The following is a 12,793-nucleotide window of genomic DNA, read 5'->3' on the forward strand; positions in this document are numbered from 1 at the left end:
TTTTCTTTAACGCCTTTCAGCTAGGCGCAGAAAGTGTAACTCAAGTATTATCGAAGGGTGGTGCACCTACAGAGGGGTTTGGAGTTTTCTCAACCATGCATAGTATATTGGATACATAAGTTTCAGCGTCTCCCTTCTCATTAGTCTTGGGCTTGCTACTCTCATCGAACAAATTTTCAGGAACAAGCCAAGCATAGTTATGTTCTAGTGCATCATTCATAGCTAGGAGTTTACATGGTATTGGTGTTTTGATCTCCCCACCATCATTAGCATTATTTGTGTACCTTATCCTATCCATATCCATTTTTTCAAGGAGACTAACAAAATTAGTATGAGAACCAAGCATATTAAATTTAGAGAAGACCTTTCTAGCCTCTCTTGCTAGACCACCAAATTCTCTAAGAAGGATTTCTAAAACAAAATCTTTCTTTTCCCCCTCTTCCAAATCACCAAGTGTAAGAAACATGTGTTGTATTATAGGATTGAGATTAACAAATTTAGTTTCCAACAAGCGAACTAAAGCAGCAGCAGCAATTTCATAAGTAGGAGCAAGTTCTACCAAGTGTTTATCTTCAAAATCTTCAACGGTACTAACATGACTGAAGAATTCTTCTATATTGTTTCTCCCAATGAAAGACCCTTGTCCTACCGGTATGTTTTTTGTGGTAAAATTAAAAGGAAACATGATGAATCAAGTAAAGTAAATGCAAGTAACTAATTTTTTTGTGTTTTTGATATAGCAAACAAGATAGTAAATAAAGTAAAACTAGCAACTAATTTTTTTGTGTTTTGATATAATGCAGCAAACAAAGTAGTAAATAAAATAAAGCAAGACAAAAAAAAAGTAAAGAGATTGAGAAGTGGAGCTCCCCTTGCAGCGTGTCTTGATCTCCCCGGCAACGGCGCCAGAAAATATGCTTGATGGCGTGTATTTCACACGTTCGTTGGGCAACCCCAAGAGGAAGGTATGATGCGCACATCAGCAAGTTTTCCCTCGAGAAAGAAACCAAGGTTTATCGAACCAGGAGGAGCCAAGAAGCACGTTGAAGGTTGATGGCGGCGGGATGTAGTGCGGCGCAACACCGGGGATTCCGGCGCCAACGTGGAACCTGCACAACACAACCAAAGTACTTTGCCCCAACGAAACGAGTGAGGTTGTCAATCTCACCGGCTTGTCTGTAACAAAGGATTAACCGTATTGTGTGGAAGATGATTGTTTGCGAGAGAAAAGTAAAGAACAAGTATTGCAGCAAATTTGTATTTCAAGTATTAAAGAATGGACCGGGGTCCACAGTTCACTAGAGGTGTCTCTCCCATAAGATAAAAGCATGTTGGGTGAACAAATTACAGTCGGGCAATTGACAAATAGAGAGAGCATAACAATGCACATACATGTCATGATAAGTACAGTGAGATTTAATTGGGCATTACGACAAAGTACATAGACCGCCATCCAACTGCATCTATGCCTAAAAAGTCCACCTTCCGGTTATCGTCCGAACCCCCTCCGGTATTAGGTTGCAAAGCAACAGACAATTGCATTAAGTATGGTGCGTAATGTAATCAATAACTACATCCTCGGACATAGCATCAATGTTTTATCCCTAGTGGCAACAACACAACAAAACCTTAGAACTTTCTGTCACTGTCCCAGGTGTCAATGCAGGCATGAACCCACTATCGAGCATAAATACTCCCTCTTGAAGTTACTAGCATCAACTTGGCCAGAGCCTCTACTAATAATGGAGAGCATGCAAGATCATAAACAACACATATGCAATAACTTGATAATTAACATAACATGGTATTCTCTATCCATCGGATCCCGACAAACACAACATAGAGTATTACAGATAGATGATCTTGATCATGTTAGGCAGCTCACAAGATCCAACAATGAAGCACAATGAGGAGAAGACAACCATCTAGCTACTCGCTATGGACCCATAGTCCAGGGGTGAACTACTCACTCATCACTCCGGAGGCGACCATGGCGGTGTAGAGTCCTCCGGGAGATGAATCCCCTCTCCGGCAGGGGTGCCGGAGGAGATCTCCGGAATCCCCGAGATGGGATCGGCGGCGGCGGCGTCTCGGTAAGGTTTTCCGTATCGTGGTTTTTCGCATCGGGGGTTTCGCGACGGAGGCTTTAAGTAGGCGGAAGGGCGAGTCGGGGGCCGACGAGGGGCCCACACCACGGGCGGCGCGGGCCCCCTTGGCCGCGCCGCCATGTGGTCCGGCCACCTCGTGGCCCCACTTCGTATGCTCTTCGGTCTTCCGGAAGGTTCGTGGCGAAATAGGCCCCGGGTCTTGATTTCGTCCAATTCCGAGAATATTTCGTTACTAGGATTTCCGAAACCAAAAACAGCGAGAAACAAGAATCGGCACTTCGGCATCTTGTTAATAGGTTAGTTCCAGAAAATGCACGAATATGACATAAAGTGTGCATAAAACATGTAGGTATCATCAATAATATGGCATAGAACATAAGAAATTATCGATACGTCGGAGACGTATCAGTGGTACATATATTTTTCCATTACTCTTGTTGAGTTTTTATCCATTCTTCGTACTATGTAACACTTTGGACAATAATTTCATGATACAAAAGGCTGTTTCCATCACCCTGTTTATAGGCTGAGGAAATCCCGCTTTTTAGGAGAAAACTTAATGAGAAATTTACATGGTTCAGTTTCTACATAATACCTACATGTGTAATTTTTTCATATTTTTGAAAATCTGAAATACTTTTTTTGCTAAATTTTGTGAAGTTGGTTCACATGTATTTAGGTTGGAAAGCTTCCATCTAGCTCCAAACTTCGTGGAATGAGTGGGAACCGTGATACTGCCGAGTGGAAGAAGCGAGGTTACCACCACCAACAACACAGGCGAGGTTTGAAAGTTTGAGGTGAGTTGTACATAACAAGTTACCCCCCCCCCCTCCCCCCTTCACGGCCACCGTGTGCGCTCGAAGAGGTGGTCATGGTCTCATGGACACGTGTGGGCGTGATATATGCAGATTTTGTTTGGTATAGTTGTTTTGAATTTATGTTAGCATTGGAGGAGGAGAGTGAATGAATAAGGATTGTTTAATGTTTATGATACAACTTCTACGATTTTTTGTTGTTCCAATTAGCCCAATATTTACCTTGCAACCAAATGTGCACTAGCCATGCTCTCTTCTGTGTGTGTTTGAATCAGAATGACATTACAAGCAAGCCTTTTCACCTCATGTATGTCTGTCTTGGATTATGTACTATGGAGAGCGACAGAAAGTTGAAGAAATCGTGTAATCTGCAATGAAGATTTTGAGATGCTAGAGTTATGTTCCCACCAGTCCCAAGATTGTAATCGTGTAATGTACCGATGAAGATTTTTATCTCGACATAGTAGATGAGCATGAACACCAGTCCCAAGCTGCATGAGAGCGGCGTCTTCCGTTCCATCAACATCAGCATCAGCATCAGCAGCCTCGTCACGACGTCACGGGCGGTAGTAGTTTTACGCGACACCCACCCATGCATGGGACATGACCGTACGTGAACGGTATTTCCGGATCAAAAAAGAAAAATCCACAACTGCATGCATGTGCGCGCGCAGCTGCTCGTTTGCCCTGCAGAATGGAGCAGCCATTTCTCCTGTGATGCTGTGCACGGCTGCCTCCTGCTCCCCGGCCATCGGCTCGCAAGCGTAGCGTAGGCAGCTACGACGAATTTGCGTGGTTGAGTCCTACTAGAGTGTCATCTATTGCCAAAAGGCACCGCGCCAGCCGGGCAAAAGATGCTGCGCCGCTGCGCTCCTCGCTGACAGGAAAAGGGAATCATCTCTGCCCACGCCCTACGGTGGCATGTGAGTGGCAAAGTCGGCAGGCGCGGCAGCGCGCGTCGTGCCTCCTGCCGCAGGGTGCAGGGTGCAGGGTGCAGCTTCATCTCATCGGCTAGCGGAAGGCGCCCGCGGAGATATGCATATGCTGCTAGCGCTGCCTTCCGCTAGCCTCTGCAAGGTGTAGGTGTGCTGCAGGCCCGCAGGCGCTGTGTGGCTGACGCGAATCGTGACTGTTCACCGCGCTGGCCGGGAGTGCCACTGCGGACTGCATGCGCGCGTAGCGTCGGAGGCAACAAGGCATGTGCGTTGCGTAGTTGTAGCCTCGTAGGCAACGGAGCCTGCAGCCTCGGCTATTCCGGTGGACCGTCCCGCCTTCCCCGGCGACAAGCGTCGGGGCCTGCTCCACCCTCCACGGCGGCACCACGCGCCTCGTGTACCTGCAGGCTGCAGTTCCTACTCTTGGACCGGCGCGCGCGCGTCGTACTAGTTCCGTTGCACCTCTTCTGCTCCTTCAGAAAGCCGTTCTGCTCGTCGAAATCAACGACTGATCGAACGGCCCCGTTCAGCGTTCATCTCTGGGTTTCTACATACGGCCGGAGGTGCAGATCGGACTTTCTCCTTTTCTTGACTGGCAGATCGGACATTGTTTGTTTCAACTTTGATGTTCACAGCGAACAGAATTGATGGTTTGGTTAAGGCATCTATCTGCAACGCCGCGGCGAAAAAAGATAATAATTATGTGGGTTCACAGGTGGACCATCTCCAGCAATTAACACCCGTGACATGCGTGGCGATTTGATTATTTCTCTCCACTCAACATGTGTTGTTTCTTGAACTTGGTCCATGCAGGTGAGTTTATGAAGCAGCGATCGTAGAGGGCCTGTTTGGTTGCTTGCTTGTGGAGTGCTTCTCGCACAAGCTAGGTCAAGTTTGGTTCGCTTGGTGCGTCATGTGTTTACGCGTTCTTGCATCGCCGCATGCTTCTCAAAACGTTAAAAAGTTGGCTCGCAAGGCACGCTCGATTCGGGCGTTCTCGAAGGGGCATGCACAATGTGCAAAAAAGATTGTATGCGTGGGAAAACGAGAAGAGAAGCCGGTACGCATAGAGAAGGCGCGCCAAAAATCATGTCACGGCACTCTCACCTCTCACTCCCTCATCTCAACCGCCCTCTCCGCTCCTCTTATCCCTCTCCTCTCGCTGGCGGCGGTTCCCCTGTCAGCGGTAGATCGAAGGAAGCAGGTGCGACGGGGAAGGTCTAGGCGCTCAAAGCTGTCGGTAGGGAGGATTACATTGACTCGAACGTCGATGCCATTCCTCTGTTTCACGTAGAGCTCCTCTTGCTTCGTCAATGGCGGTAAGCTCTCAAACCAGTCAAAGCCATTTGCAGGTGGGGCACTTCCATGACGATGCTGGCCCAAGCCATTTTGCCAAGGTCGTCATGTCACCTAGTCTGGAACCGTTGCCCATTCCTGAAGGCTTCAGGCAGTACATTGGCAACATCCCCACGACCATTGTGCTGAAGATCAACACATGCTGCTCATGGATGATCAAAGTGAGAGAAGTGGAAGGAAATATTTCCTTAGATCAAGGCTAGGCGAGTTTTGCTATCGATCACGAAATCAAGATTGGCTACTTCTTGACCTTCAAGGTGCTCATGAACGATGCCTACAAGGTTACCATCTTCGACTACTCCATGAATGAGACCGTGAAGAAGTTCCCAAAGCATGATCCCGCCCTTGTGATGATAGATAGAGGAGTTAAATCTGTTACAGTCTGTGTCCTGAACTTGTTGCTATCGTCTGTGTCTTGAACTTCATGTTAGTGTATGTGTCATGAACTTGGTACTTATGTTCGTGGCCTGAACTACCTAGTACCATCATATGCCATATTCGAGTACTTATGTTATGTGTTGAGCTATTTCAATGTGCTTCTTGTTATGTGTTGTGCTATTTCGATGTGTTTCTTATGTGCCGTTGCTATGGATTTCTATCCTCACCCCTCACGGAAGAGGTTATCCTCACCAGCTCTCCAGATCCAAACCGAAAAGAAGATTGCCATTCTCCTCCTTGACCACCACCTCGATTACCAACATTGAAGGAGGCCAACAACCTCTCCGGCCAGATCTGATCACACAAGCACTTGTTGAAGACGGTATTGTCGCCTCCACTCCCAACAACTGAGAGCAAGGACAATAGCCATCCTGCGCCGTGAAGAAGCATCATGATAGAAAATTTCCATGGCATCACACTAGTCGGCATGAAGACAAACCGAGGACAAATCACTACATCTACATTTACCCTTACAACTATAGACAAGAGGAGGCAGAAGCCAACCCTTTTCTCCCTCATTCCCCCGTCTAGAGAGAAAGGGGAGAGTAGTCAGGAAGGATATGGTGACTCTCAAGGGGCTAGGAGAGAGAAAGTGAAAGAGTGTCTAGGGCTGCCAAGAGGGTCTCTTAACACATTCCTTTTCAACCCACCTGATCATCAGTTCTTATTGATCACATTTTAAAGACAAATTAAGTGTATTGCTCATGGCCTCTGTGCTAAGAAGCACATCCCAGCCGAATATACCGACCCATTTGCGATTGTAGGGTTGATTGGGAGATGCTCTGGTCGTCATTGTGTACACGAAAATGAGTGCCTCTCATGCGGTGGATTATTTCCTATAAATCAAAACATCCTATGCAAAATATTTTTCATAGGATTTCAATCCTACGCGGATGGTTTAAAAATCCTATAATTAAAGGAGACCTAAGCGCGCAAGACATATAAGTTGTAACCATTTTTTCCGTAGTTAGTTGAATCTACATGATATATTAAAAATCTTATTTGTAAGCTACAAAATTAAGAACAATTATGGACTTTGGGTGTGTTTGGTTGTCAATCTAAGCATGCAAAATCGCAACGCCGAATTATTTTCCATTATGAGCTACATAAAAATAACAAAGTCTGAAAGTTCTTAAAAATACTCTGTATTAAAAATCACAATTTTTCATTTTGTATAGCTTAAAATACACATTATTTTCAAATCTTAGATTGCTAGTTTCTGGTATACATCATCACTGACTACACCCTGTATTATTTTAGAACTTTTTGAAAATCGATAATATAATTTTCGTTTTTTTATAGTACATCACTAGTGCCCATTGCACTATGCACGGGACACACGCACGCTAGACAGTCCACGACGCGATACGGCGTAGAGAGTAAAGAACGGGAAAAAAGAAAGAAAAAAAGAAAGAGAAAGAGAAAGCCGGATAGATTTTGCTGGGATTCCAGTACTCTGTAGCAGTAGTTCTCTACTCCCTCCCTGTCCCTTTTACCTCCACCGCCGACCCTCCCAAACTCCCAAGCCCCAAACCCCACCGCCCACCCTCCCACGTACCGGCGTACCACCACCACCGCCCCGCCTCTCCATCTCCGGCCTCGGGAATAAGCCGCCGCCGACCACCGTCTAAAGACGCCCGCCGGGCGCCCGCCGCGTCGCGTGAGGTGAGCAAAGATTCCGGCCATATCTTTCTCTCCGCGAGTTACTTTGCTATCGTTTGTTATCCAACCCTGGGATTCCATGGGGACACTCTGTATTGGAGAAAGGCAAATGCCACAAGCGTATTGGATTTGGTGGTGTGAGAAATGCAAATGCGCCAGCTTTGGTTTCAGTCCCTGAAGTTATTCATCTGTACGGTTCGCTCTCTCAGTATCCAGTTCGTGATCTCAATGTGGAAATGGCGATGATTGCCCCATTCACCTGTTATCTGGATTCTGATTCTGGGGCAGTTGAGCATGCCATATCTGGGGTAGGCTTGGTCTCTTGGACAAGGAAAATGTCCCATGACATGAGATGCAAGTCATGATTTCAGTTGAAGTTAGGATTCAGTGATTCAGTGGCAGTGAGCAAAATAGGAACATCAGTTTGGCATAAGGATGGCGCTTTTGTTTTCATCATTTCTATCACTCCTCTTACTGGTTAGCATTTCCCCAAATTATTAGCAGACTTTGAAGGCCTGCACGATTCTCCGGATGCGTCCCGGCGGCCGTGTATTATCTCGTTATGATATCAACTTCCGTAGTTCTGTAATTATGTTCAGCCTCGTACGCGTCCGCTGTGCTCTTCATTTGTCAACAGTAGGCTCTAGTAGTTTGATTCGCCAAACCAGCCATAGGTAGGTTTCTCGTGTTTTTTTAACCTGCTAATCTGCAGCTTCGAGGAACTGTCTCGGCTGCAGGTCCCATTTCGGCACATACATACCAGCACATCTCGGTATCCCCATCCTTCGTTGTTTTCTATCCTAATGCTCTTGTACTTTATTACGGTCCATTTTTCTTCTACCCATCCTGGCTTCCTGGGTTCCACTGTCAAGATTCGGCTTGCTGTGGAGATTACCTGTGAATATCTGAAGCTCTTGGAACGGCGCGGGTGCAGAGATTCCTTTGTCGCCTATAAGTATTTCGGTTGTGCAATTGTGGGCGTGGCTTTGCAATTACTCTGCCTCTTGTTCGTTTCTCGTTTTCACATTTCTCTGACAGGAGGAGTTGGTAAGTTGGTAACTAACTGATAACTTCTGACAGAATACAGTCTTTCAGAGATTATTCAGTGCTGCAATATTCCTTACGCTCTAGTTAGTTTCATGCGTCCATGTTTTTGGAATTATTGATGCAAAATTCCAGCATTATCAAAGCATGTATCCTGATGTTCTCCGAAAAAGAAATCACTGTGCTTATCCATGCATCTGTTAGCACCAGCTAGCCACTAGTTCCTGAATTTTCCCTAAAGTAGATTGCTTTTGGCTCATGAATTTTCACTTAACTTGATCTTTTATGTGTTTTACAGGATTCGACACACCAAGCCAATCTGCTCGATCTGGGTTTCAGGAGGAAATCATAAAAAATTGACGTAAGAACAGAGATTTGTTTTTTGACAACTCTAAAAACAGAGCTTTATGGTGCAAAGACAGTTATGGGACAGATTCATACGGACGGTATGCACATTCATTTTTCCCCTTACGGTTGAACTGTGTTTAAGTAAGGCTGTGAAAGTGCTCTGAAAATGTTGATACTACTTGTGCAATTATATCCTGTTGGCATCACACTTAGAGCATCTTTGTTTGATCCTTATTGGTTGTTCTAATCATGTCATTTAGTTGGCATTGGGGATTTTTTACCTTTTTCCTTTCCGAAATTTGGTGGTGAAGTGGTACTGAGTAGAAAATATAGTTGGAGCCATTAGGATTAAGACTTGGAGGATTGCTTCTGGATGAATAATTTAGTATACTATCATCATTTACTTTCTTATAAATTACGTGTTTAGGCTAATCCTTCTTTTTATGCTTGGTTTTTAAGTAGTCAAAAGTATGAAAATACTTTATTGAACATGCCCCTTTCATGTTTTTCAGGTCAGAAAATCAAGTTAGAATTGAAGAGAACTTCTGATTCTGATAATGCTCATGTGGAGGATAAACTTGTGAGTGCCATATAGCATAACTTAGTACTCCCTCCAACCCACGAAAGTTGTCTTATATTTGTCAAAATTTGGATGTATCTAGACACTATCTAGTATGTAGATACATCCAAACTTAGTATGATATTAGCATGTTCACACTCTAGTATGTGTATCATATTTTGTTATGAAAAGCAGTATTTATTTCAAGGGATGCTCTAAGGCACATTGTACAAGTAAACAAAGAAAGCAAATATAAGTACAATATGCTTCTGCAGATATGTGACCTTATCAAGTTGATGATTTTCTTCTGTGCTATTGGGTTTATCTGCAGGCAGCTAATGACAACTTTTCAGACACAAAATCAAATGCAACTTCATTAAAAATGCTGTTAGCAAAAGAGATGAGTAAAGAAATGGAGTCAATGAGCAATCCACCAGGTGTCATTGCCAGATTAATGGGGCTTGTGGAGGATTTTCCTGCCAAAGAACAAGTCTTACACCACGCCAATAGAGATTTTAGGGAAAATCAATCATGTAACCACCCAGAACAGATAGAAAAGGCCTCACAGCAGCAAGGGCAGCACCATTCCATGCAGCCGATGACACAAGTTATCGACCCATCCTGCGAAACAATTGAATATAATGGTGTATATGAAGGGTGTGAAGGGAAAGCAAGAATGAGCCTTTTTCAGGGCCAATCTTCACAAAAAAGAAGGTACTCTGAGAACAAGAGTGACAGAATGGATGTCGTCCCAGAGAAGTTTTGGCAAGCAAAATGCCTTCTCACGAAAGAGAATGTCCTTTGTTCCGCAGGGTTACAAGAATACCTTGACGTTCTAAGTTCAGAGAAAGATTTATTTCAGGAATTTCGTGAAGAACCCATTTTGGCAAGACGGATGAGCGGACTTCACACAACTCCAGCACCACCTCATACACGCATTACCGTACTGAAACCAATGGTAGCTGTTCAGAGTGATGTCACAAGACAACCAACAACAGAACAGGCTATTGAGCAAAATGGATTGGAGATGAGAAGGTTTCATCAGAGGTCTAGTTCAGAGGAAGGAACCCCTTCGCAGCCAAGTAGAATAGTACTCTTGAGGCCTACCCCAGGGAATCCTAGTATCACAAAGGCAAAGCTGACTCCCAAGGCAACTTCATTTCGGCTAATTGACCGGAAAAGCTTCAAGACAGTATTAGATACTCATGGGGCAACCCTAGGTTCTACAGGAGTAGTGCATGATATCATTCGGCATCAGCAAGATGGCCACGGTCAACGAGATGAGTCTTTCTTATCTTCCACGTATTCAAATGGGTATGGTGGTGATGAAAGCTCATTTAGTGATTCAGAAATAGATCGTAGTGGAGACTCCGAAGTTGATGATATTGAAGAAGATGGTGGCAGCATCAGTGACTCAGAGGCAGGTAGTCCTATATCAAAGTATTCATGGGATTACACCAGAAGATACGGAAGTTCCTACTCAGGCTCATCTTCTAGCAGGATCTCACATTTTCCTGATTCATCGATTATTAAAGAAGCCAAGCAACGGCTTTCCGAGCGATGGGCAATGGTAACTTGTGAGGATACCAGTCAAGAGCAAGTGCGGCTGCCAAGGAGCACATGCACCTTGGGGGAGATGCTCTCCCTTAATGAAGTGAAGAAAGAAGGTGTCACTACTTGCTTAAAGGATGATAAAACTATGTTGAGGTCTAGGAAGTTACCAAGATCAAATTCTCTGCCAGTGAGTTCACATACATTCAGTGTGGCAAAAGTGCAAGTTTCACATCCTGAGAGCTGCAAACCAACAACACATTTGATGAACAGAGTTTCTGATTTTTTGTTTCCTAAAAGAAAGAAAGTAAGGCAGAAATCCACCCATCATCCATCCAATTGCTTTGATGAGAAGATTGAAGCTTGTTTTGGTGACAGTCAGTCACCTGCCAGTCATAAGTTAGAAAGTAATGAAAAACTAGCACTGTCTGAAGAGAAAATTGATGTTTCTGGTAGACAAAACTTTACCAGCACTTCAGAGGTAGAGATCTTATCTCAATCATCATGCAACTCCAACAGTTTATATTGTTTTTTTCTAGTTGCTCAGTTCATGTAATTCCTTGTTCAGTTTATATTTATTTTTCTAGTAGATTATCTCTGTTGAGTCTTGGACTTACATTTTACATCTTTTCATGACAGGGAACTGCTTCAGTTGATGTGCCTATATCATTGATCTGTCGACGTAGAAAAATGGATAGACTAGGATTACATGAAGGCCTAAATAGCACCCGTGATCAGCCCAGCCCTACCTCAGTTCTCGATGCACCCTCTGATGATAGCAGTTGTAACGAACCTGAATCATTTGGAAGCACTAATTCCAATAATGCGAGTAAGTAGTGTTTTATGGTCAGAAGTTCTCCATGTCTCAGTTTGGTTTATATACTGATTCATCTTCTAACCTTTGTAGAAGCTGCATCAAGATCCTCAGCAGTTGAGGCTGTTGCCTGTTCCTTATCATGGGACGATGACACCTCAGAATCGCCATTACCTGGTCTCCCAAGGCACCCTCCCTCCGATGTAGACGACGACGAATCAGAATGTCATGTCCTAGTGCAGAACATAATGTCATCTGCTGGATTAGATGACGTCGCACGTTCAAGTATGGTGTTTACTGGTTGGCACTTACCTGATTGCCCTCTTGACCCAGTCCTGTGTAACAAACTTCTGGAGTTACGGAAGCAAAAGTCGTACCAAAGGCTTCTTCTTGACTGTGTCAATATTGCTCTAGTCGAGATCGGCGAGAACGCCATGCTAAGCTCATTCTCATGGAGCAAAGCACGCACTAGAACACGGAGGGACAACTCATCCGCTGCGTTGAGGGTAGAAGTCTGGAGCATCCTGAAAGACTGGATCTACGGGGCACGGATGTTTGTGGTGAGCAGGAGAGATAACACTGGGATCTTGACGGATAGAGTTGTGAAGCAGGAGGTTGAAGGAAGTGGCTGGGTGAAAATGATGCTGTGGCAGGTGGTTGACATTACAGAACAGATTGAGGCGGGAGTGCTGGAGGCGCTGGTGGCAGAAACTGTGCTGGATTTCGCTGCTTGCTCCTGTCAACGATGAGGTATCCCGCAGCAGCCGATGAATATCTTGGCAGCTGCTCCTTGAATTGTTGTACGTGGATATATTGATCCACCTGCTGGTGTCATAACTCTGTAGTTGATTAGAAGATTGTAGTGTTCAAAAGTTTTGTGGCATTTTATTTGATCAACTCATCGTAAGTTGGTAACTGTGCAGTTCACCATAATTAACCAAGGTTATCTTGCCAAAATACATTTTGGAAATTGAGAATTCCAAATGGCTAAAATGGCTCAATGGCCTCTCAGATGAATACCAAACCGTCACACGCATACACTTGCTTTTTGACAGGCACACTAACACTAACACAAGGAATACGGACTACCAATATGACAATGGTGCTCCTTTTCAGCGCTTACTGCGTCCACGAGCCGGTGGGCCGAGGCCTGGTAACGGGAC

The 12,793-nt window shown here is 44.7% G+C and overlaps 1 protein-coding gene across 1 annotated transcript; it reads left to right on the forward strand.

The window, feature by feature from the left end:
• The first annotated feature begins 5,171 nt into the window (after positions 1-5,171).
• LOC124690334 lies at positions 5,172-12,488 on the forward strand. The gene is made up of 9 exons (XM_047223728.1): positions 5,172-5,375; positions 5,472-5,594; positions 7,524-7,622; positions 8,353-8,361; positions 8,446-8,557; positions 9,219-9,286; positions 9,597-11,297; positions 11,456-11,645; positions 11,727-12,488. The coding sequence occupies exons 1-9, from the start codon at positions 5,172-5,174 to the stop codon at positions 12,377-12,379; spliced, it is 3,159 nt and encodes a 1,052-aa protein (XP_047079684.1). The 3' UTR covers positions 12,380-12,488.
• The last annotated feature ends 305 nt before the right edge of the window (positions 12,489-12,793 follow it).

The sequence above is a fragment of the Lolium rigidum genome, chromosome 2 (genome assembly GCF_022539505.1).
Source record: "Lolium rigidum isolate FL_2022 chromosome 2, APGP_CSIRO_Lrig_0.1, whole genome shotgun sequence".
In the NCBI taxonomy this organism is placed as follows: Eukaryota; Viridiplantae; Streptophyta; class Magnoliopsida; order Poales; family Poaceae; genus Lolium; species Lolium rigidum.

What these genes read in the sequence shown, in the direction of transcription:
- LOC124690334 (XM_047223728.1), top strand. Translation starts at nt 5,172, where the DNA reads ATGGCGGTAAGCTCTCAAACCAGTCAAAGCCATTTGCAGGTGGGGCAC. An exon ending in GCTGCTCATGGATGATCAAA is followed by an intron (nt 5,376 to 5,471) that starts GTGAGAGAAGTG and finishes TTGACCTTCAAG; the next exon opens with GTGCTCATGAACGATGCCTA. An exon ending in CTCATGTGGAGGATAAACTT is followed by an intron (nt 9,287 to 9,596) that starts GTGAGTGCCATA and finishes GTTTATCTGCAG; the next exon opens with GCAGCTAATGACAACTTTTC.